The 21175-nt window shown below is 41.9% G+C and overlaps 1 protein-coding gene across 1 annotated transcript; it reads left to right on the forward strand.

Moving 5' to 3' along the window:
* Positions 1-4437: 4437 nt before the first annotated feature.
* inka2 (inka box actin regulator 2) lies at positions 4438-19073 on the forward strand. Its single transcript, XM_022201757.2, has 2 exons — positions 4438-5113; positions 15740-19073. Exons 1-2 carry the CDS (start codon positions 5042-5044, stop codon positions 17015-17017), a joined length of 1350 nt encoding a protein of 449 aa, XP_022057449.1. The 5' UTR covers positions 4438-5041; the 3' UTR covers positions 17018-19073.
* Positions 19074-21175: the final 2102 nt, after the last annotated feature.

Genomic DNA, 21175 nt, shown 5'->3' on the forward strand with positions numbered 1-21175 from the left:
AAAAGTCAAAAACCCAAAGATAATCCAACAACTAGTATTTAAAACTATTAGAAAAACTGAAAATATGCACACTTGAACCAGTATATTTTGAAATTTTGGCATCATAAATGTCTGTAAGCAGAACATTTTCACTGTTCAACCAATTAATAAGCTAACGGCATAAAAAAGTGTAAGAACCTATAAAGAGAACTGCAGTGTCATAATGCATTTACTACGATCTGACAGTAATAACTAACCAAAACTCAACAGATTCCTCTTGTTCTCTGCAGCTTCATGTCTTTTATCAGACCCTTTGTTCTTTATGTAGCAGAAAGAAATTACCTGTCAGTTCAGTGGTTTCATTACGTATTTAACAGCTAATGAATTTCTGCTGCTTGTTACACTAACGGGACGTTGCATCATCACGGTGCCTGGTCTGCTTTCTGCTGAATCTGAAACATGAAAGCGTGACATATCGTTTCAATTATTCTCACTGAGAAGAAGTGACATAACACGCGGAGATAAACACTCCCGCACGCAGGGAGACCATTAACAGACCCGATGCATAATTTATATGAACTTTGCACAAAGTTGACTAGTCTTGAAGTCACAGTAACCTTTTAGTTCACACTGATTGACTTGGGCTGTGCTTCATTCTGGGTTTTTAACTCGGGGCAGAATCCTTAACAGCAATCAAGGGCCTGTTTTAGAAAAGAAATCTGCAAGCACTTCCTATGCATAATGAATGTGATTAGTTTGAGTCCTACAAGGCTTTTGCATGCTCATATATGGGACATGTATGTAGTTTATTAGCAAAACTTATCCAAATGATGCACAACTACTACTAACTAATAGAACCGCCTTTTTTTATGGTTTCTAATGTATCATTTAAGATGATCCACTACTGACAAAGCACCCAGATAGAAAATGTTGGGGGGGTTGACATCTTCATAAAAAAACTGAATTTTCTGAGCAGAAGAACAAAGAAATCTGATCTGCAACACATTTTAGCTTCATAGTTGAGGTTTTAATCTGTACTGTTGTTTTCCCCAACAGCAAGGATCTGTAGCAGTTTCTGTTTGTAGCCAAAACACTGTGTGTGTGTGTGTGTGTGTGTGTGTGTGTGTGTGTGTGTGTGTGTGTGTGTGTGTGTGTGTGTGTGTGTGTGTGTGTGTGTGTGTGTGTGTGTGTGAGGGCGTGTAGAATGGTATCTATGATATTAAAAATACAGTTATAATACCATACACAGGGTGGTTTCACTGCAAGAACAATTGCGTTTTGTCTTTCCGTGGTGCTTTGATTCACTTTTTTTGGCCGGAACACAAAACCCAAACAAGTCATAACAGTCAGTGAGTCACATTAAGGATTAGAAAACTCTCCGTCTACGGGGAGGAACAGTCCAGCAGTTGCTGCTGCTGCATGTGCCTTCTGTGTTTCAGTGCCGAGTGATGTGAGGAGACGCTGCCTTATCCAGTGTGTTCTAATGCTGACAGCTGGGAGGAAGTGGGCTCACGGACAAGAAGCAGCTGCAGGTCAGGGGTCACATTTGGGATGAAACTGTATCATGTGAATCACGAAGGAGGCTGCTGAAGATTTAAATAGACCCACATGTCATCGTCTCACTCTTGACTTACAGAAATATAAAGTACAGGACACTCGGTCTTAGAGGGGATGGTTTAAAGCTTCACTTACCTTAAAAAAAAAGCATTTACACCTGCAAGTGTTTAGTGTAGCATGAATTTATGAAGTTGTTTTCTGTCCACGTGCAGAGCTGCTGTAAAGCTCATGACTTAGCACGCACGTTCCAACAATAAATCCTATTTATTACGAGTCTGGTGCTCAAAAGACTCCGGTAATCTGCTAATCGGGGTGTGGTTCAACCAAGATATGACTGACAACAAAATTAAACAACCCAACAACTGTTGGAAAATCTGTACATGTGGGAACACATCACTAAGAAACAGATAACTTTCAGAAAACAGCTAGCTGATTAACCGATTGGGCCTTCGCCCAAGTCAGCTGGGATAGGCTCCAGCACCCCCCACGACCCTAGTGAGGATAAAGCGGTGTATAGAGGATGGATGGATGGACATATACACTACCAGTCAAAAGTTTGGACTCACCTCAAAAGAATACATACGGAATAATGTAGTAAACAACAAAGTGTTGATCTTCAGTATTAATCTACAATGTTGAAAACAATACAAACAAATAAAAAGCATTGAATGAGAATGTGTCCGGACTTTTGACTGGTAGTGTAGTTAACTTGTTTAATTGGCGAAACACCTTTGAAATTGTTGGATCAATCTCGTAAATGTGTGTATTTGCTTCTTTTTCTGTCTTTATCAATCAAGTGAGTTTGTATTTTCAGCTGTTGAGCAGACAGGTGTAATCTAAGTGCCTCTTCTGGCTCTAGGAAACTGTGACTGTCAGCTTTTCATCACTTTCTGACATTTTATTGAAACATTCAAAGCAAATGCTCCGCAGATTAATCAGTGATGAAAATGCATAATATATGAGGCAACAAAGTGAAAACTGTGCATGACATGAACTGTTCCGCTCATGAAAGTGCTTTGAAAATCAGCCCACCGCGACAGAGAGCACAATCTCTGTTGTATTTGATGTCACTCAGAAGACAACAGGGCCGACGTCTGTGAAATCCTAAAGATGTTTTGCTTTAAATATTTTAACAGCATCTGGACGTTCTGTATTTAATGTGGGTGGCTCTTACTTTGAGCATCTCCCCGATGGTGAAAGTTTAAAACAAGAGTGCCAACAGGCAACAATCCCTTCCAGCATTATTGTTGTTAATACAACAGTCAAAGCAATGAAAGACGTTCTTGAGCTGCTGTTGAAATGACAGCGAACAGAAACAGAGTTATACATCAGCTGTAAGAACACACGGAGACTATTATCATTTCCAGACTTTGAATGTTTATAAAGGATAAGAGAATAAAACATACAAGTGGGTTAAAGCTCCCTTCTCTCAGAAGTTGAGTCGTGCTCAGATGATTTATTCATCGTCCCTGTTTCATTGCTTTTGGAGTTCGACTTCCTCCTCTTTCTGTCTTTGCAGTTATCTGTCCATGTGGGATGCATCAACAACATCAGTGCTGATATTAAAACTTCCAGATGACAAAAAGCAGGTCAGAGGGAGCCGAGTTTACTGACTGTCAGCTAAAGGTCTTCCCTGGAGAAACTGAGGAGCTGGACTAAGAGAAGATTGGATTCTGATTTAGTTGTGTTTTTGTGATTCACTGCAGCCTTTAACATGCTTTACATCATAGTAGAGGTCGACCGATTATTGACCTAAGCGGATATAATATTCAGCATTTTTTCATTTATGTATATTGTTTATAACTAATTCCTGATTTAAAAAAAGAACAAGTTAAAAATGCTCTACTTTGGCTCAGATCCAGTTATCTCTCTCTATCTGTACTCACCACTTGTGCATTGACATGTCCACAGCACATCTGATTGGTTACACACCACAGGTAACAGCCTATCAGTACTGAAAGATAAGTTTTGAAAAGTTCTCTTTTAATTAAAGGCATAAATTTAGTACAGTGAGGTATGGAGGCCTCATTTTCAGTGAAGTGAGTAAGATGTATATCAGTTCCATTTATCAATCTCCTTGGTTACTAATAATAATATTGGACCTGAAATCCTTCATCTGTTTTTGCTGTAACACAAGCTACAGTTTCTTATAGCTTTATTGTATTATAGTGCCGAACTTAAACTCAAATTCTACTTTTTGATACCGTACTTTAAGAAACAAAACTTTGAATGAATAAAATAGCCTGATACTAGAAAAAATGGGATCATATAAGGAACTATTGAGCCAAATAACTAAAGAAAATAAATAATCTGACCAGACATTCTATGACAGATTTCATGTTCTTGAAAGTTTTTGATCAGAAATCAGAAAAAAGTGGTTTGACATCCTGCACCAGCAGTCACACTGTTGGGCTTTTCAGTGAATTCACATAGTGCTAGAGGCATACAGAGAACTTTGTAGGATATATAGTTTTTTAAATGTATATATTGCAGTTGTTTTGAGTAGTTTGCCCTATAGAGGTTATTCTTTTGTTTCCCTTTCAGGCTTAAACGGACCTCAGAAGTTTCCTTGATATCTCCAGATTGGCAGGAGATCCACTGGATGTTTTAAGGCTGCAGATGCAACCTTTCATAGAACTATACTGTGAGGGATAAACAACTTCCAGATTGGCTGCTCTGTATATGCAGTCCTTCCTTCCGTTATGCAAATCCAGCATCATATCCGAGGCAGGCAACAAAAGCTCCTGGCTCAGGTGTTTCCTGTGTGCTCCAGTGAAGGTGGCCAGGAAACTGTCCCTATGGCTGCTTTCATGACACATGTGGTTTCTTTTAGACACATCCTCCTGCAACTTCCTCCTTCAGTCCAGTGTGCTGCAATAGTAGCTCGCAGAATCTATTAGTCAACCTGTGTTATGGGATAGAGATATCGAATTTTCCTGCTCTTTCAACATCTGATCTTCCAAATATTTCCAGATGTTTTCTCATGACGAGCTGCGGTGGACAGATCTGCTGTGCCTGTAATAAACGACGGATCCGTGTTTATCTCCTGGTTTGAATGAGACTCGGTGTGCCCCGAGAGGCGCGCTCATTGGAGGAAATTGGACGAGCAACGTAAGCGCTCGTCTTGAATGGGAAAATAGCAGAGGAGGGGAAAAACAGGCTGAGCAGCAACACACACATACAGTGTGACAGCAGCGGCCACTGACAGACGCACACGGACCGATGCAGCCTGAAGAAGGACCCCAGTATCATCATTTTGGAGTAAACACGTTTCCGCCAGCAGGAGCTTAATCACAGGATCCGCGTCACTCCGAGCGCATTCCTCAGCTGCGTTTTTGCGCATCTCCAATCGCCAGTTTAATAGAGATTTTTTGTTGTTGTTGTTGTTTCTGCTCCAAGAGAAAGCGTCCACAGTCATGACCGAGCCACGACTGGCGAAGCGTTTCATCTGAAATTCTTGTATTTAAAAAAAATAACTAAAAAATTAGAAAACCGAGAGAGAAAAATGGACCAGCAGCTCCCCAAACCAGAATGCAGAAACATGGATTCGTGTCTGAGACGGCTGAAGCAAGAACTGGTAGGTTCTGTTGGGTCTACTTGTGTTATTGCAGGAACCACAGAGGCATTTTGTTCTACTTTATTCAGAACACCAAAAAATATAGATTCTTATGGGCACAAAAAAATCAAAAAAATATGTAGCAGGGCTGCACAATATGTGACACATTTCTGCATTTCTAACTCTCTCGTTCTGTTTTTTAGTTTTCAGCTGAGGCTGCATGTGTATCTTTTTAATTTGCATTAATCTGTGTGGGCTTAAAGCTCTGAGCACACCAGAGGCATGTGTACGCATCCCTCCGCTCTGTCTACACATCTGGGACAGATGTTTTAAGCTTAATGAGCTCAAGACAGTTTTTTTTTAAATTCTTCTTTTCTTACAAGCTGGACTGTTCTTACTCTGTGGTGGGTGGTTGGCTCTGGGAAGAAATGGATGGATGGACGGATTTGCACTATTCCTGGTGTGCTGTAGTAGTAAATTTAATCATGTGTTGCAACAGACTGCTGGGAGCTCTTGCTTTCACAGGGGAGTGAGTGGAATTGGCAGTCACATTGAGTTTCATCACATTTTCATGCCTTGTATGACTTACTTAGAGTCCATTATTTAGTATCCGCACGTCTGCTCTCCTCTAATAAACAAAATTGTTTGATGGTAACAGATTTAGAGTGCCATCTCCTTCCATCCTCTTTGAAATGTAAAAATAACAAAATCTGTAAGCTGCATCCTCACGCCCAAAATCATCTGGCAGTGACACACTGTAGACCCATTTTCAAAGGAGCCTTAACTGGCACAGATTTCATTTGGAATCATCTTCAAAGCAAACACAGAAATATTTTTTTTCTTTCTTTTTTCTCTCTGTCCAGCCACTGGCCTTCAGAAAGGCCTCGCATGGCTTCATGTTTTGCAACATAATCTGCTTCTGTGACTTCTTGAGCCGCTGCTCCAAATTAGCCACACGTCTGTGAAGAGGTTCTTGAGATTTCAGGGGAGGAGGGGGAGTTGACATTGATGCCAGACGGACATGTTGTGTTATAGCTGTCACATAGCAGTTTGGTAACATAGTAGAAAAAAAGTGTCATGCCACGCCGAGGATCAAACAGGAGAACAGAGAGCAGATGCCGGTTAAAAAGCCGAGGCAGTGTCCCCCTGCACAGAGCCATGTGGGATGCAATCTGTTGTTCAGAAAATACGGGCCGCCTATGCCAAGGTTGTCACTTTTCTTTGCACTGTGACTGATTTTTATCCAGTGCTCAGTAGAGAGAGGTAAACCGGCTCCATCTGCAGCACGGAGATCACCGACATCTAACAACCGACTTGCAACTGCGATGCCAAGTCAAGTAGCTCTTCAGCATCAGCAGTGATTTGGTGGCTTTGAAGCCTGCGCTGTTGTTGTTTTGTTTTTGTTTTTAAAAGGAACATGCCAGTTGTTGTGCGTATTTTGGAACATTCCCTGGAAATCACACACACCTCAAATCTCTCCTAACCATTCTGTGAGCCATGCTGTTGTGTTTCCATTCATTTCTGGGCTGCAAAAGCTCATCAAACTGCTTAATCCATCATACCCAAGCTCGAGTCTTGATCCATTTTTGTTAAAATTGCATTGTGCAGCCTAATTGCACACTGATTTGAGTTCACTACATTATATATATCATGTACAGTGGCTTTGCTAAAATGAAGGCAGACTTCTCAGTCAGTGGGGATTGCATAGCTCAGGCAATTTACAGTGGCTGATGGCTGATAATCAGACTGAACAGCCATTAAGTTTCAACTCCATTATTGACTGTATTTTCTGCTGGCATGAGGTTTGGTTTTTTTATCCATCCGGCCAGCATCACATTTCAGTCTACACAGAAGCTCTTTGCTATCTACATTGACCACATGGGTTAAAGAAATATGCCTGCTCTTTCTGGAAGTTGGCCTGTTACCACCAGTATAGCTGCGTCAGACTTTTTGTGGTCATGGTTTCTCTTCAGAAGAAGGCATTCTCATTCTTCAGTCAACCAACAAAAAGAGATGTTAATGAGCTCAAAAATATGAGGTCTGGAGCCTGGTTAAGTTTTAGGAATCTCCTTACAGTAATCTGTACAGTATAATACTCAAAGGTTTGTGGGAAAATCCATCTAAAGACAAAGATAAAGTGGTGCAGCATGCTCTGGGAGGAGGAGGCGTTGCAACATGTATTACAAAAGCACTGGTATGATCTTTTCGATCTTCACCCTAATATGCTGCGATACTACCGACTAACAGTCATGTTAAAACTGGAAAATCTACATAGTTAAAGGCTGCAGCATCTGCAGAAAAACATGAGCGTGGCATTCAAAGTCTGTGTAAAAAGTTATGTAAATCACAACTGTCACTGACACTCAACGCTCCACGCTAGACACGTCGAAACAAGACGTGTTGCCCCGTCAGCTCTGAAAGAAGAAGAGTGTCATTCGAAAGTGTGAACGCTGTGTGAGGGGTCGAGTGAGGGCAGAGCCAGGTCACGCTTGAACATTCGACCCACAACCTGGCAAGGTCTGGGGTCATTTCTGCAAGCTGCTGACCACATCTAACGCACCGAAGACGCTACAACTCAAACCTTACAGATTGGGTTTCGAGTCGGGAATGCATCATCATTTTTCATCCGTCTATTTCTGTAGCTCTGAGTGGAAAGTGTCTGTCAACAGACTGTCAACTTCAATTTGTTCTTTTAAATGCGCTACAAGCTTCTATTGAAATCCAGTGTATATAATGGCAACAATGAAATATTTTTGAGCTCATGGTGAGTCATTAGTCGTGCAGCAGACAGACAAAGAGTCATGCAAAAAGGCAACATAAGCCCTTCCTGCCGACTCGGAGTTGAAAATACTGACATGCCACTGACTCACGTTGTCTAAATGTAGGGTTCACACCTGCTTAGCAGCGTCAGTTCAGACACTAAAAGATAAATCACAGCTTTTGATATCATCACCGCTGAAGGTGATTTCTCATGCATCGTGCTGCTTCACCACTTTCACACCTGAGGCGAATTTTAAACACACCTTTGGAATTCAACACCAAAGCCAGAAAACATGAAGTCATGAAATCTGAGAGAAATACCACACGAGTGCCAAACCTACGGAGTGTATCTGGATAGTTCTTTGTTACCTTTTGGGGCGTTGGATCCAAAAACTTGTACACAAAGCAGGGTAGTGGTTTAACTTTAAGCTTGTTTGTTTTGTGCCTCCCTCACGGCTCCTGTTCTCCAAAACGGCCCTTCCTTCCCCTCAGCTAAAATAAGCCGACTCTCGGTGGCAGCTGTGGGGTTTGCGTGGGTGATCATTGTGTTTGAGATGGACCACGAACCCTTAACAAAGCCTGTTTATCATTATGGGGCCTGCGTGTGTAACCTGCTCTTTCATGGTTCACGGAATGGAAAATGAAATCACAGCCCAAGATATCAGATTTATTTAGAAGCTTTTGTTTCTTGAGACAGTTGAGTGGTGAATTATGGCGCTGCTGTGGCCACACACCCAGTCCCCCTAATGAAAGATCCAGTTCTGTCGCTCCTCTGTTTGCTTTCACTGGAAGAAAAAAAAGTGCATATTTCTCATGGGTACTGCTCTCGCTGAGATTTAAGTCAATATTCTCTTGGCTTTTTGGTTGCTCTGTCTTTGGGGCCTTCCAACTACATTTTGTCTGGCATCACTGCTTCATCCATGGCCAAAAGATATGCTATTTATGGAACTGCTGTCCTGTTTCTGCTATTAAAACGGAAGAAGTGCTGTATAATGCTATAAGCCAATAATATAAATAGATATTTTGGAGCCATTAAGGGGCAGCAGAAATAACTGTGAACACAATGTTGACACATCCAGCAGACACGGAGCAGCATTATAATAAATCCATTCGGAGTTGTGTTTCTGACCTCCAGATCAAAGTATGTCCAATATTCACTCTGCTTTTAGCACTCCCATCTCCACAGGGAATTATCCATCTCTTTAGCGGCTAAATGCTCCACTTTGTTCACCAGATAGTCAATAACCTCAACTGGAAAAAGAAAAGAAAAAAAAGCTGTCCGACCCGAAATGGTGGGGCAGGCAAAACATGCTGTTTCCCTGCATCCCCTTTTATATTACAGCAGTCGCTACATAAAGCCATTTTATCCACCGTATCCAACAAAAATACAATAAAAATCCCCACTGTATTTATAACTTAGCTCCTCCAGTTCATTACTAATTACAAATCGCCAAACTGACTTGAACAGTACATAAGCTTGATAATGTAACACATTAAAGACCACGGAAGTCTTTTCATTTAAAGTAAAATGGCAGAGAAATAAATAAAACTGGTTCCGGAAATGCATGCATGATTTTAAGCCCCCTTTGATGTCAGAAGGGGCTGCAGAATCGTCGCACTTTCGCTGCCCACACACGAGGTGCTGACGTCAACCGCTGAACTATGAAGCATCTATGTAACGATTATTGCCTCCAGTTAAGATTATGAGCCAGGAAGGCAACAGATTGGGTCCCAGACTGTCTCCAAGAATCATCTGCCAAAGATGATGATACGGATCCTAATCATCCCGCGCCTCCCAAAGCAGCATCGTTTGTGATAAATGAGCTCGAGCAGGAAACAAGCTATTAAACCACCTCCCAGCTCTGAAAAGGACGTTAGGGAGTCTTTGCTGGGCAGCCGGTCTTAGAAACAGTAATAGATTTGGCCTACATTGATTTGGTTTTAAGATTTCCCTTTCTCTTTGACCCTATGGTCTTTCTACAATGGAGGATTCTGCATCTTAACATTAGCTTACAAACAATGCAAGAAGCAGTATAACTCAGTGTGGATGGATGTTTGTGCAGCTTTCTAACAATACTTATAATCTGCCATAACAAAGATCTGTTGTAAATCTTAAATATATATGTAAAAATTCATAAATAAAACAATCGAATCATAAATAAAACACAGCAAAATGTAACCCACAGCTCTGCAGAATCATTAGAAAGCTCTTGCTCTTATCTGATGTGAATAGATTGAATACTCTGAACCAACCTTTTAAAACCCTACTCTTTGTGTTATACTTTAGACAAACATAAGAGCCATAAAACACAGTCAGTCCAGGGTCATGTTGAATAGCAAATGTAGTAAATTCTGGTTTAAAAATACTCTAATTCATTGGGACATCATACAAGAGGCATTCATGTCCCAGATTCTTTTGTTGGATTATTCACACGTCTTCGTCTCCTGAACGCGACCCCGAGGACATTCAGGCCGAGACAGAGTCACTACATAACCTTCTCTCGTCAAAGAGGCATTCATTGCCGTGTGCACAGTAGTTTATTTCTTTCAGTGAATGTTGCACGGCTTTATTGCTCACTTGATCGTGACCTCGGGGCTGTCCACGGCAGTCCAGCCACAGAGACCTTCTCTGTGTGCCCCCGGACAGAGACCCTATTCCTGTCCTTGACCCACACAGCCCACTATTCATTTTTAATTAGGGGGTGGAGGTGGAAGGGAGGGTGGAGCTGCTGCTGCAGGCCAGCTCCGACCAAACAGGAAGACCTTTTGGTTCTGATAACCTTGCCCTCGCTGTTTCCTCGCCCTCCAGCCAATAACACATAAACAACAACAGTGAATAGCCGGTGTTTTACAGCCAGGAGAGAGCAAGAGTTTGTTCTGGATTTGTCGTTTGTGCATTTATTTTCCACCCAGTAATTCTGCTAACGAGGACAACGTAAAGCAACGCTGCACCTTTAAATTAAAAAGGAACAGTCGCTTCATTCAAATGCGGCAAGTCTGGACATGTGTGGATGTGTGCGCTCAGTGTATTTGAACAGTAAATTTATTTTTCCCTGCCTAACTGACGGAGGTGATATCAAGGCCACAATGAAGGCAAGAACCTCCATCTCAACAGACAGCAGGGGAGAAGCATTGATTTATTTATACTTTGTGGTATTTAATTCACTTGCATGCATACTGAATGGTTTTCTGGGTGCATCTGCGCAGTAGATGGATCTAGGTTCTTTTTTTCTTTAATTAAAATGCCCAGAACTTTTTAATAAGCCTCCATTCAACATTAATTCAAGACTGCCAGCCATTGTTCTTAAACTTTGAAGCATTCAGCCCTTGATTAGCAATTATGTCTGGTTCGCTGGCATCACTGCAGCCAGACGAATAAAGTAGGGGGGGGGGGATGAAGGAGGAGGGTGGAGATACTCTGGACAGTCCCTGTTTATCTTTCATTCATTCAGTAGATTTTCACTCGGCTTGCTTTTTTAAAATGATCTTTTTATAGAAAAACACGCTCGATGGATTAAATGGCTGAAATACTTGAAGGCTTTGGTTCAAAAAGAAGATTTAACCAAACTTCACAAGGCTGCCTTAATGATGCGAGTGTCTCTGGGCAGTGCAGCGATTCCCTGCAGCCCCAGTTTCATCCCAGTACTCTTATTTAATTAGATTAGACTGACATTATTTCTCATCTCCGTTTTGCTGCGGAAGACCTTAAGGTGCTTTTTTGGGTCCTGGCAGGGCTGCGTCTCTGGGTCTTCGTCCTAACAAGGCCTTCAGCTGATTCACACATTGTTTAAAGTGAGACATCTCAAGATTTGTGTCTTAACTAGAAAAGTGCCGCAGGACATTATTTTAAAGTCACTTTTAGCATCGTGAGTAAATGCCAGAGTGAAGGTTGAAAAGGCTGACATATTCAGGCCATAAAGTTCAGCTTTGAAATGGCAGTAGTGGAGCGCCTGGAGTTAGCTGGCATGGTGAAGGTAGAATAATAGGCTTTAGTTTACTACCGCCCCTCTGTTTGCTCTCCAGAGTACAATATAAATTATTAATATAAGCTTAGAATAGAAATGCCAGTAAACAAGTCTGGGTTTTTTAAATAACTGTGGGGAGTGAATGCATTTTGGGGTATAATGGAAGGGTTTTTGGTTAGCATGTTTGAACAGGTGCGGCTCTTTCAGACTGCATGGGAATCTACTGCTTAAGGATAATATTTCAAAAACAAATTTAATGCATTTAGGTGGTCCAGATTTCGGCGGCAGCTCGAAGTGCGGTAATCCCTCAGCTGATCCCTGCATAAACTTTACTGAAACCGCATAACCCGGCACGTCATCTTGTCTTCAGTCTTGTTGACCTTTGATGTGGAGGAAAGTAAACCATAATTATGCGCTCTTTCCCAGCCTCTCCCAGGACACAGACAATTATGGCTAATGAAGTCAGCCATATGTGGAAGACACAAAGACAAGAGACAACCTGATTGTGCTAATTACACGTACCTTCACTGCCTAATTCAGCGAGCCAGCGGGAAGCTCAGAGCCTTTTGTTCCCAGTATGTACACTGATAGGCTTATTATCTGATCTAAGAGGTTATTCATGCCCCTGTACACCTACTCAGCCATATGTTAGTGACAAGCAAAGTGTTTTAACCCAGAGCTTTGATGGTGAAGTGTACTGTTTAAGTGTCAAGGTGCGGCTCATGTACAAGGAGCTTTCATTGTTTACTACAGTTAATAGATATTTATTCAACAAAATTCTGATTTTGAATTGTACTTTAAAGGAACATTCCTGTGCTATAAAGAGTTTCTGCTTTTTTCTTTACCATGTTGTTAGACACTGAATATATTTTAATCTTATATAAAGCAGAAGTCTCCTTGGGTTTAAAGAAAATATCACAAAAAATAAATATGAAATTATTGATTCAAGTGATGAGTTAAGGAAAAATTATTCTATGCTGTCAGAATAATCTGCGATAAAATTAATGATTGGTTGCATATAGAATGTAAGAAAGAATAATAATGTATTAATAAGGAGGATATGGAGGATTTGTGCCATGTTGAAAGTGCTGCAGGAATATTTGACCTAGTAAGGCTGACATTGCAACACTTTTGGAAAAATCATTAGTGTCCTCATTCAGACAAGAAACCAACACATTAAGATGTTTGAGAATAACAGAAAGGAATTCATGTCTGAAAGGGGCTTTAGAGGAAAACTGCTTGACAACAATCAGGTAGAGGAAGTACAAACATCAGGTGTACTGAGATGAAATGAAAGTCCAGCTTGCTTTTCAGACAAATGCACAGTTGGTGAATTTACTGCTTCTTGAGCAGAGGATGAAATTTACGTCATGTGGATCCATGCAAACCCTTAAGGAAATGTGGAAACCATGGCCTTACTTAGCCTTAACAGTCTACAGGGTTGCTTGATCGGTGCTTTTGGCTAAAGAACAGAACGTTCTCTCAGTGACTGATACTCAGCAGGTATAATGTTTACCAAACTAAACAACTTGGATGAACATATATAGCATGCTAACACTAAAACACGATTAGTGCTGAGGCTGTCAGGAAATTCGTTAGTTTTGCATACATGTGGTTATAAATCAAAGCACTGGATGACTTAAATTTTGTATCATAATATCTCTGCAAGTCATTAAGCTCCTTCTGCAGGGAACATAAATGTCTGTGCCAGATTTCATGGCAATCCATCCAGTGATTACTGAGATACATTACTGAAAAACAACAGTGTAAATCCCATGGTAGTTCAAGGAAAAGCCAAGGAATTGCCTAAACTAGCAGGCTTTACCTTCTGGGGAACTTGAATGTCTTGGAAACCTTTCATGGTAGATTTCAGCTTGGATCATAGGCTGTCACTCCTAAAGCAACATCGCTATCACTAAGAAAAGTCAACATCTAACTTCAGAATTCAGTAAGTTAATCAAATTGGAGGCTTAACAACTTTAAGGTAGAGATAAATTGTTGGTTTTTTTTTAATGGATTTTTACCCTTTTTTCCATTACTAGAGTTGTATATTTTAATCTAATCATCGTCCAGGAATGTTTATTATCTTTCACATTTGTCAGTTTTCCCAGATACTTCACATCCTGTAACAATGATCCCGTCTCTCACGGTGCTTATGCATCTCTTTGTTTATGATGCCGGACCATCAGTTGTCCTGCACAGCTACTTTTCCCACCCGGGGTCAAAGCAATCACTGCTCCCCCAAGATTAAGTATCACAGCCTGGTGTTGTTGCACCTACATCCAACCATCCCTCCCGTGTTCTTATGGTGTCATCTATAATTGAAGCCATCAACAGTTTTCTCTTCGACATCTAAACACATGGCGAGGGATCCTTCCCCATCAACCCTTCCCCCTTTCTCCCCCGTCTCTCCCCCGCAGCCTCCCTACTTACATCCCTGCTCATACGGCTGACTCTCACCAGCCCCTCTCCACTTGCCGTCTCCCCCTCTCGCTCCTCTCATTGTCAGTCTGTTTCCGCCTGAGTGACCCCACTCACCCCCGCCTCCCCGCGCCTTTTGGGGATTATAGTCTAGATGGGCAGCAGTGATTGGCTGTCACACCCAGCGGTGTCCCTCGATTGGAGGGAGATACATATAGGGACAAGCAGACTGATCCGTTTGAAAGGTGAGAGACAGTGACAGACTGTCAGAGGTGCGGACTAATAACAAGGGAGAGACTGAAAGGGATATCTGTACCTGCTGCTTTATTGAGAGCTTGTTGGAGGTAAGGTGTGCGGTTTTGTTCCTGTTTTGTAGAATTAGCTGCAAGTGTTGAAGGTGAGACATTTTCGTGGTTATTTTGTGCTAAAAAGCTGATCTCAACTAGCCATTTTTATCTCACATAAGCATCCTGTGTTCTTTGATTTAGCATGCATTCTGTAAGTTTAGCTGAAAGTTATTCGTTGTGGCTGACTGGCAGTGTGGTTCATAAGAAAAAGAAATTATAATCTCCTGTGGGTGTGCTCGACAAACTTCTTACTGACATTTCCCACACACTCTGGCAAGTTTTTCAAAATTCCTTGCATGCTTTCTCTCATCTTCCCACAGATGATTTATATTAAAAAAAGAGGGGGAGAGCTCCCAGCAGGTTTGCTCATCAATCAGTTGCAGCATTTGCCAATGTGTGTATCAAGATGTATCTACAAGAGTGATTCAAAGTCAGGGTTAAAGTGTTTGATGACTCAAGCCTGCAAGTTAAGACACAGGTCAGGATGCTGCCTCTGGGCTTTCTGTCTGCCTTCCGGAGAAGACAGTTAGTCCAGGTCACATGATGTGGGCTTTTAAATAGATGAAATCAGAAAGGAAAGAGGAGGCTGAGGGGAAATGCAGAGTGTATGATTACCGCTGCACAGAGAGAAGTACGAGTGAAGAGAAAGAGCTCGGAGGAGAAAGCAAATATGAGATAAAACAAATGAAAGGAAAAGGAAAAATGGAGACAGTAAGAGTAGAAGAGTGAGAAAAAAACAGAAAGCTGGTCTGTTTTCCAGCTGTCACTGGTTGGATCCCCTCTAATACACTGGCCATATGGGACCCTGGACTGTCATCCAAAACTAGGTCACATGACCACATAATTACACAAGGTGCACAGCCTCAAACCCGCGAGAGAAAAACAGAGTCTAGCAGAGGTAAAATACAGGCTTATTACTATGATTTTTCCTCAGTACTTAGTGTATTTAAGGTATCTGATAGTGCCTGTTGATGGAGTGCAATTAGATTTATGCTGCTGCTGAGATAAATGATGAACATGGGAGGAAATCGTTCGCTGAGGGATGAGATGAGGCTGAGTACTCAAATTATTGAACTGAGCGCTACAAGGTCTTTAGTTGTGAAGCCAAACTGGACATTTGCTGATTATTTTTCTCTCTCTCTGTCTCTCTGCAGCTTTCTATGAAAGAAGCTGGAGATGGCCTCCATGCTCAGATGAATTCAATGATGGGAGCCCTCCAGGAACTCAAGCTCCTTCAGGTCCAGACCGCGCTAGAAAGCCTCGACATATCGGGGCGGCCCATTAACCGAGGAATTCCACATCCATCTCCAGCGGCTCCTCCAGAACCACCAGCGACAGCAGCTTCAGGAAACGATTACAGACCCTGCTTTAGGCAAACCATGTCTGAAGAACCCAGCCCGAGTCCAATGCCAAGCCCGAGGCCGTCTTTGGACAGCAGACACACCTTTAGTCTAGATGATCATAGCCCATCCCGAAACAGAAGCAGCCTAGGAACCTCGTCTTCATCTTCTTCTTCCTCGGCATCCAGCCTGGAAAGTGAGAGTGACAGTGAAAGAACTGAAAGAAGTGCAAGAAGTGAGAATGACCTTGAGTCTATACCCAAGAGGTGGTCAGGATACACCGCCCCTCAGGTGGATTTCTACGGACCAGCGGTGGGGAACCCTCCACCAGAGCCCTACCCTCACCCACAGGCTCCCCGTCGTGCACAGGCGCTGGACCTGCCTGGGATCCTGTACAGTCTGTCCAGGGAGGGTCCTTCCCTGGATAGCGACTACTCCCAGGACAGCACAGACGACGCTAGCGACTGGACATCTTCACTCATGAGCCGCAGCCGCAACCGTCAGCCTTTAGTGCTGGGCGACAATGTGTTTGCGGACCTCGTAGGCAACTGGCTGGACCTGCCTGAGGTGGAGAGGGAGGAAGGAGAAGAAGAGGAAAGGAGGAAAAGGAGAGAGGAGAGAACAGTGGACGGTGGGGTGGATAGACCGGACACCCCGGCTCACCCTCTCCGCCTCAGCCGCTCGCAGGAGATCTGCAAGAAGTTCTCGCTCACCACAAACATCTTCAAGAAGTTCCTGCGCAGCGTCCGGCCCGACAGGGACAAGCTGCTCAAGGAGAGGCCCGGCTGGATGGCTCCCGAGCTGCCAGAGGGAGACCTCTTCAAAAGGCCAAAGAAACTGGCTCCCAAAAGTTCAAAAGGCAGCTTTTATCTTCCATTCTGGGCTGGTGGACAGCAGGGCAAAGGCAGGCCATGTCTGCATCTAGCTGAGGCAGAGAGAAACCACCACCTCCAACACCCTCAGCACCACCAACATTTCCCTCAGTTCCACCAGCAGCCATTTGCAGGGATTTATTTAGACAGAAGGCAGCCCGAGACTGGTCTGGAAAAAATGCAGCCCTTGTTTGACTACAACACAGCTGTTTGGGTCTGACAGTGAGTCTCGGGCCAACAGACTGCCAGTGATGCCAGACTGAGTATGTGACAGGTGCAGGGGGATTTTGGCTGTGATTGTGGGGAGGGAATGAATGAATGAATGAGAGCCTTGGCTACAGTTATCTTCCAAAAATGAACTGATAAACTTCACACTCACAACATGTTTCTTCTGCGACAGAGAGATTATCAGGGCAACAATTTGACTGACAATCTGAAACCCTAAACCTCGTTTGCTGTGAGTGTACGAGTGCGTGCTGAAGAGTGTCTGAGACAGAGTTTGACTTTTTCAGGATTTATGCTGCAAGTTTTGTATTATTCAAGTTTCTTCACACGTGTGCATGTATGACTGGATTCTCTGGTTCTCTTAAAAGACGGTACTTTGAAATGGAGATCTTTCTCAGAATGTCACCATCAATGCAGATCTTTAGAAAAATCATCCACAGACTTTTTCCACTTCTATGCTACAGGGCATACTCTCATATATCTCACATCTTTGCATCTATGAATAGTAACACCAACTGTTGAATTGCATGGTTACAGTTTTTATAAGTGATGCTACAAACAGCTGTTACCGAACGCACTGCCACTGAACAGACCCAAGCTCCCTTTTTGTTTCCGAAAAACTTTGGAAACTCAGGTTTAACTAGATACATCTCATTCACCTTTCTCAGGGAGTGAATGCCACACAGGAGAATAACCATGAGACACTGCCACATTGAAATGGGTTCCAAATAAAGTTAGAGAGAAGTCCTGCCTGATCTTATCTTGTTTAGAAAGACATAACAGCAATACGGTGCATGACTAGTTAAAGGATTGCACGTTAAATTTTGTCCCTTGTAATGAGCCGTGTTGTGCTCGCCGTTATGTTAGAAACACTCTCTTTTCTTCTCTGCCATGTCAACACGGCAAATGTTGAGTCAACTGAAAGTCCTCTCGGGCTGTTACACAGAGAGAGGAGGGGGATAAAAGATGGCACAGCCAACCATGAGCACTGACTAACTGACAGCCATCTGGTACCCGGACGTTATGTAAAGCATGTCTGCCACAAGCTCGAAGAAGACGCAAAACGGGCGCGTTTAATCCCAAAGCTTTGTGGATGAACTGAACGATGACGATGGTGTTACATACTGTATATACAACGGTAAATACATTACAGGACTGTAACAGTGATGGAGCAAGTGAGAGGGGAGGTAAAGACCCATAATTTGTGTTTGCCAGGGTGAAGTAAATGTACAGAACATTGTACATAAATGTCATCAACCAAACAGCAGCAATAAGGAACATTTATTGTAATATCCCATCGCATGGTTTTTATTAGTCTGCACAGATAAATATGTCACAGCAACAGCTCTCAACATAACATGTAAGCAATGCCACAACACTTAAAACACAAACAGATAAGTTCATCTTTGACTGACAGTATTTATTCTCTTGTATCGTATCTCTCAGTGTGTTTCCATTCCAAGCATAACAGTTCAAATCAAAGAACAACTTCCTTCACAAATTCCCTCAGGATTAAAGATGACACTGCCCACTCTGACTCAAACTCACGTTTGTTTTTGTTTTGTTTTTGTTTTTTTATAGAGGACCACTGTTATGCAAGGACAATCTGACACTCTAACTTATTATGAAAAAACAACAGTTGATTTTACTCAGTTTTAAACGTGATACCAGACCAATCAACTCAGCCAGCAGGGATTATAGGCCTCAGAGGTCTTCTGAGTGTCTTGGCCGGTCAATCCATATGGTGCTGTCTCAGTATTCAGGTCAATACATACTGCACATTCAGAGGGTCCAACTAACACACACAGATGGTTTCTGCTGAGACAGCGTTGCCACACGGCGCAGTCTGAGATGTCATATCACACAATATGTGTATGTAAATGTAACATTTATTTCTTCCTATTAAAGCTGTCTAGGTGTAATTTTCAGCACTGTTGTTGATATTTTTCATCAGGGTTCTGCGAACCTTCAGTAGTGATTCTGTGTCATGTGCACTGTAAGACTGTCACTGACTCTTTGTAAATTAAATCTGTTTTCAGAAAGAAATGTCACTCTGTGTCTTGACTTTAGTTTTGTACTTACATTTGTGATATCTGTTTGTTACTCCACCAAGGAGTTATATGACACTTGGCGCTGGTCGGTCTGTCTGTCTGTCTGTCTGTCTGTTAGCAACATTACTCAAAAACAAATTAATGGATTTGGATGAAATTTTCAGGGAAAGTCAGAAATGACTCAAGGACCAATTGATTAGATTTGGGCAATGATTCTGCTTACAGTCTGGATTTGTTAAAGATTTCAGCCATCGTAAATGATGCAAGGAATGAGGAGCCTTGGCAGAGCACTGCACTCTCTGAGTGCTTTTCTAGTCTCATTTGTGGAACATCTTGTCAACTGTGATTTTCAGCAAATATTAAACAAACAGCATCCTGGTAAAAATGCTTAAGCAACAACAATACAGAACATATCAAAATTTATGACAACAATAATGATAGTATTTTTTTCTAATATCGAAACAAACCATGTTTTTGTGTTCTGAAGGAATAGACGTAATCCCAGACTGTCGATCTATTTCTCTAAAAGCTTTTGGTGCAGGATATTATGACATAATGTTTAGTATCAAAAAATATGTTCAGGACTTGTTAAATTAACTCTTTTGGTCCATAAAGTAGCTTTTTGTATTATACACGTTTTGTAGCACATATACAGCCCTTATTTGCTGAAACATTTTTGCAATTCTGTGTATCATCACTTTAACACAGACATGCTCATTTCCTTTAGTTAGACTCCATTTTTTGTGTATATTTGATTTGCAATCTGTCCAAACAGAGTACAGTGAACGTTTCCCTGGAATAGAAGAAAAATATCAAACCCCAGCACCAAGCTTTTGCTTTCAGCTGTTACTCTTAGTTTAATTTGTTTCTGCTCCACTCTGCATCCTCTCCACAGTAAAGTGCTGCTGCGTGACTAACGGGTTCACTGAGGCCAGAGCCATCGAGTCACTCGCAGCCTGAGCATCAACTGTGCGCTAAACTGATTCTAAATCTGTGCCACAACTCCATCAGTGTCTTCAATAAATAAACAAAAAGCAACACGGACTCTGCAGCCGAGCAGTTCATCACAGGCACTTCATGACACTCAATCCCTCAGATCCTTTTTATGAGATACACATCAGACCACATCAATCAGTTCATCACTCTGTCCCCGAGCACTTTATCCAAGAAGAGCAAGTAATACCTACTGCAGACGTACTGAGCTTTTATCAAACGTCTCCTCCACTGTATACGGCAGAAATAACTCTCTGACATGATAGTCTGTGACTTAAAAGGATCAACTGAAAGTCCATCTCCTATTTTTAGAATAAATTGTTGGTTTGAGTCATATTTTAATGCAAAAATGTCAAAAATATTTTCACTCAGGCACTCGCTTGCAAAAGCGCAGATGGGTTTCCAGGCATTCACATTTGACAGTTCATCAATTTCTTTGTCATATGAATAAAAAAACTTGTATCCCAAGCTTTTAAACTGTTAGTCAAACAAATAAACGCAGGAATTTCCACTATTTTCCGACATTTTCTAGATTAATCAAGAGAATAATGAACAAGGCTTAGTTCATTGTTAGTCTAGACCCTGTCGATTAAAGACATAACTATTAAATTGATGTAAAATCAGGAGACAGCATTGCGGATGATTTATCTTTACTGTTAGCAAACCAACATGACAGAACTTTTTCCAGTTCCAATTCCTCAAATGTGACATTTTTACAGGCTTTTTTAATGATAATTTACCAAATGGCTGATCTGTTCAACAAAAAAGAAAGATTAGCCACAGCTTCCTCTGATGTTAACGTATCACATCCTAGCACTCCCCCCACCTCTCTCTAGTAAAATACAGTTTATCATCTCTCAAATGTGTTCTTATAAATATTCTCTCAAAGTCAACAGAACACATTAGAACTTTACGTAACACCCAATGAACAGGTCAGTGGGCATTTTAGATTAAAAAAAGACACCAGGTTCATTCAAAATAGGATAAAAATAATCTGTGTGTGTGCGTGCATGTGTGGGCCTGCGGTATCTTCTCTATTTATGGCTTTGACTACTTTGTGGGGATCAAAATGCTGGACAGTTCACCATTCAAATGACAGCTGAGGCTTG

The sequence above is a fragment of the Acanthochromis polyacanthus genome, chromosome 5, assembly GCF_021347895.1.
Source record: "Acanthochromis polyacanthus isolate Apoly-LR-REF ecotype Palm Island chromosome 5, KAUST_Apoly_ChrSc, whole genome shotgun sequence".
Classification (NCBI taxonomy): domain Eukaryota; kingdom Metazoa; phylum Chordata; class Actinopteri; family Pomacentridae; genus Acanthochromis; species Acanthochromis polyacanthus.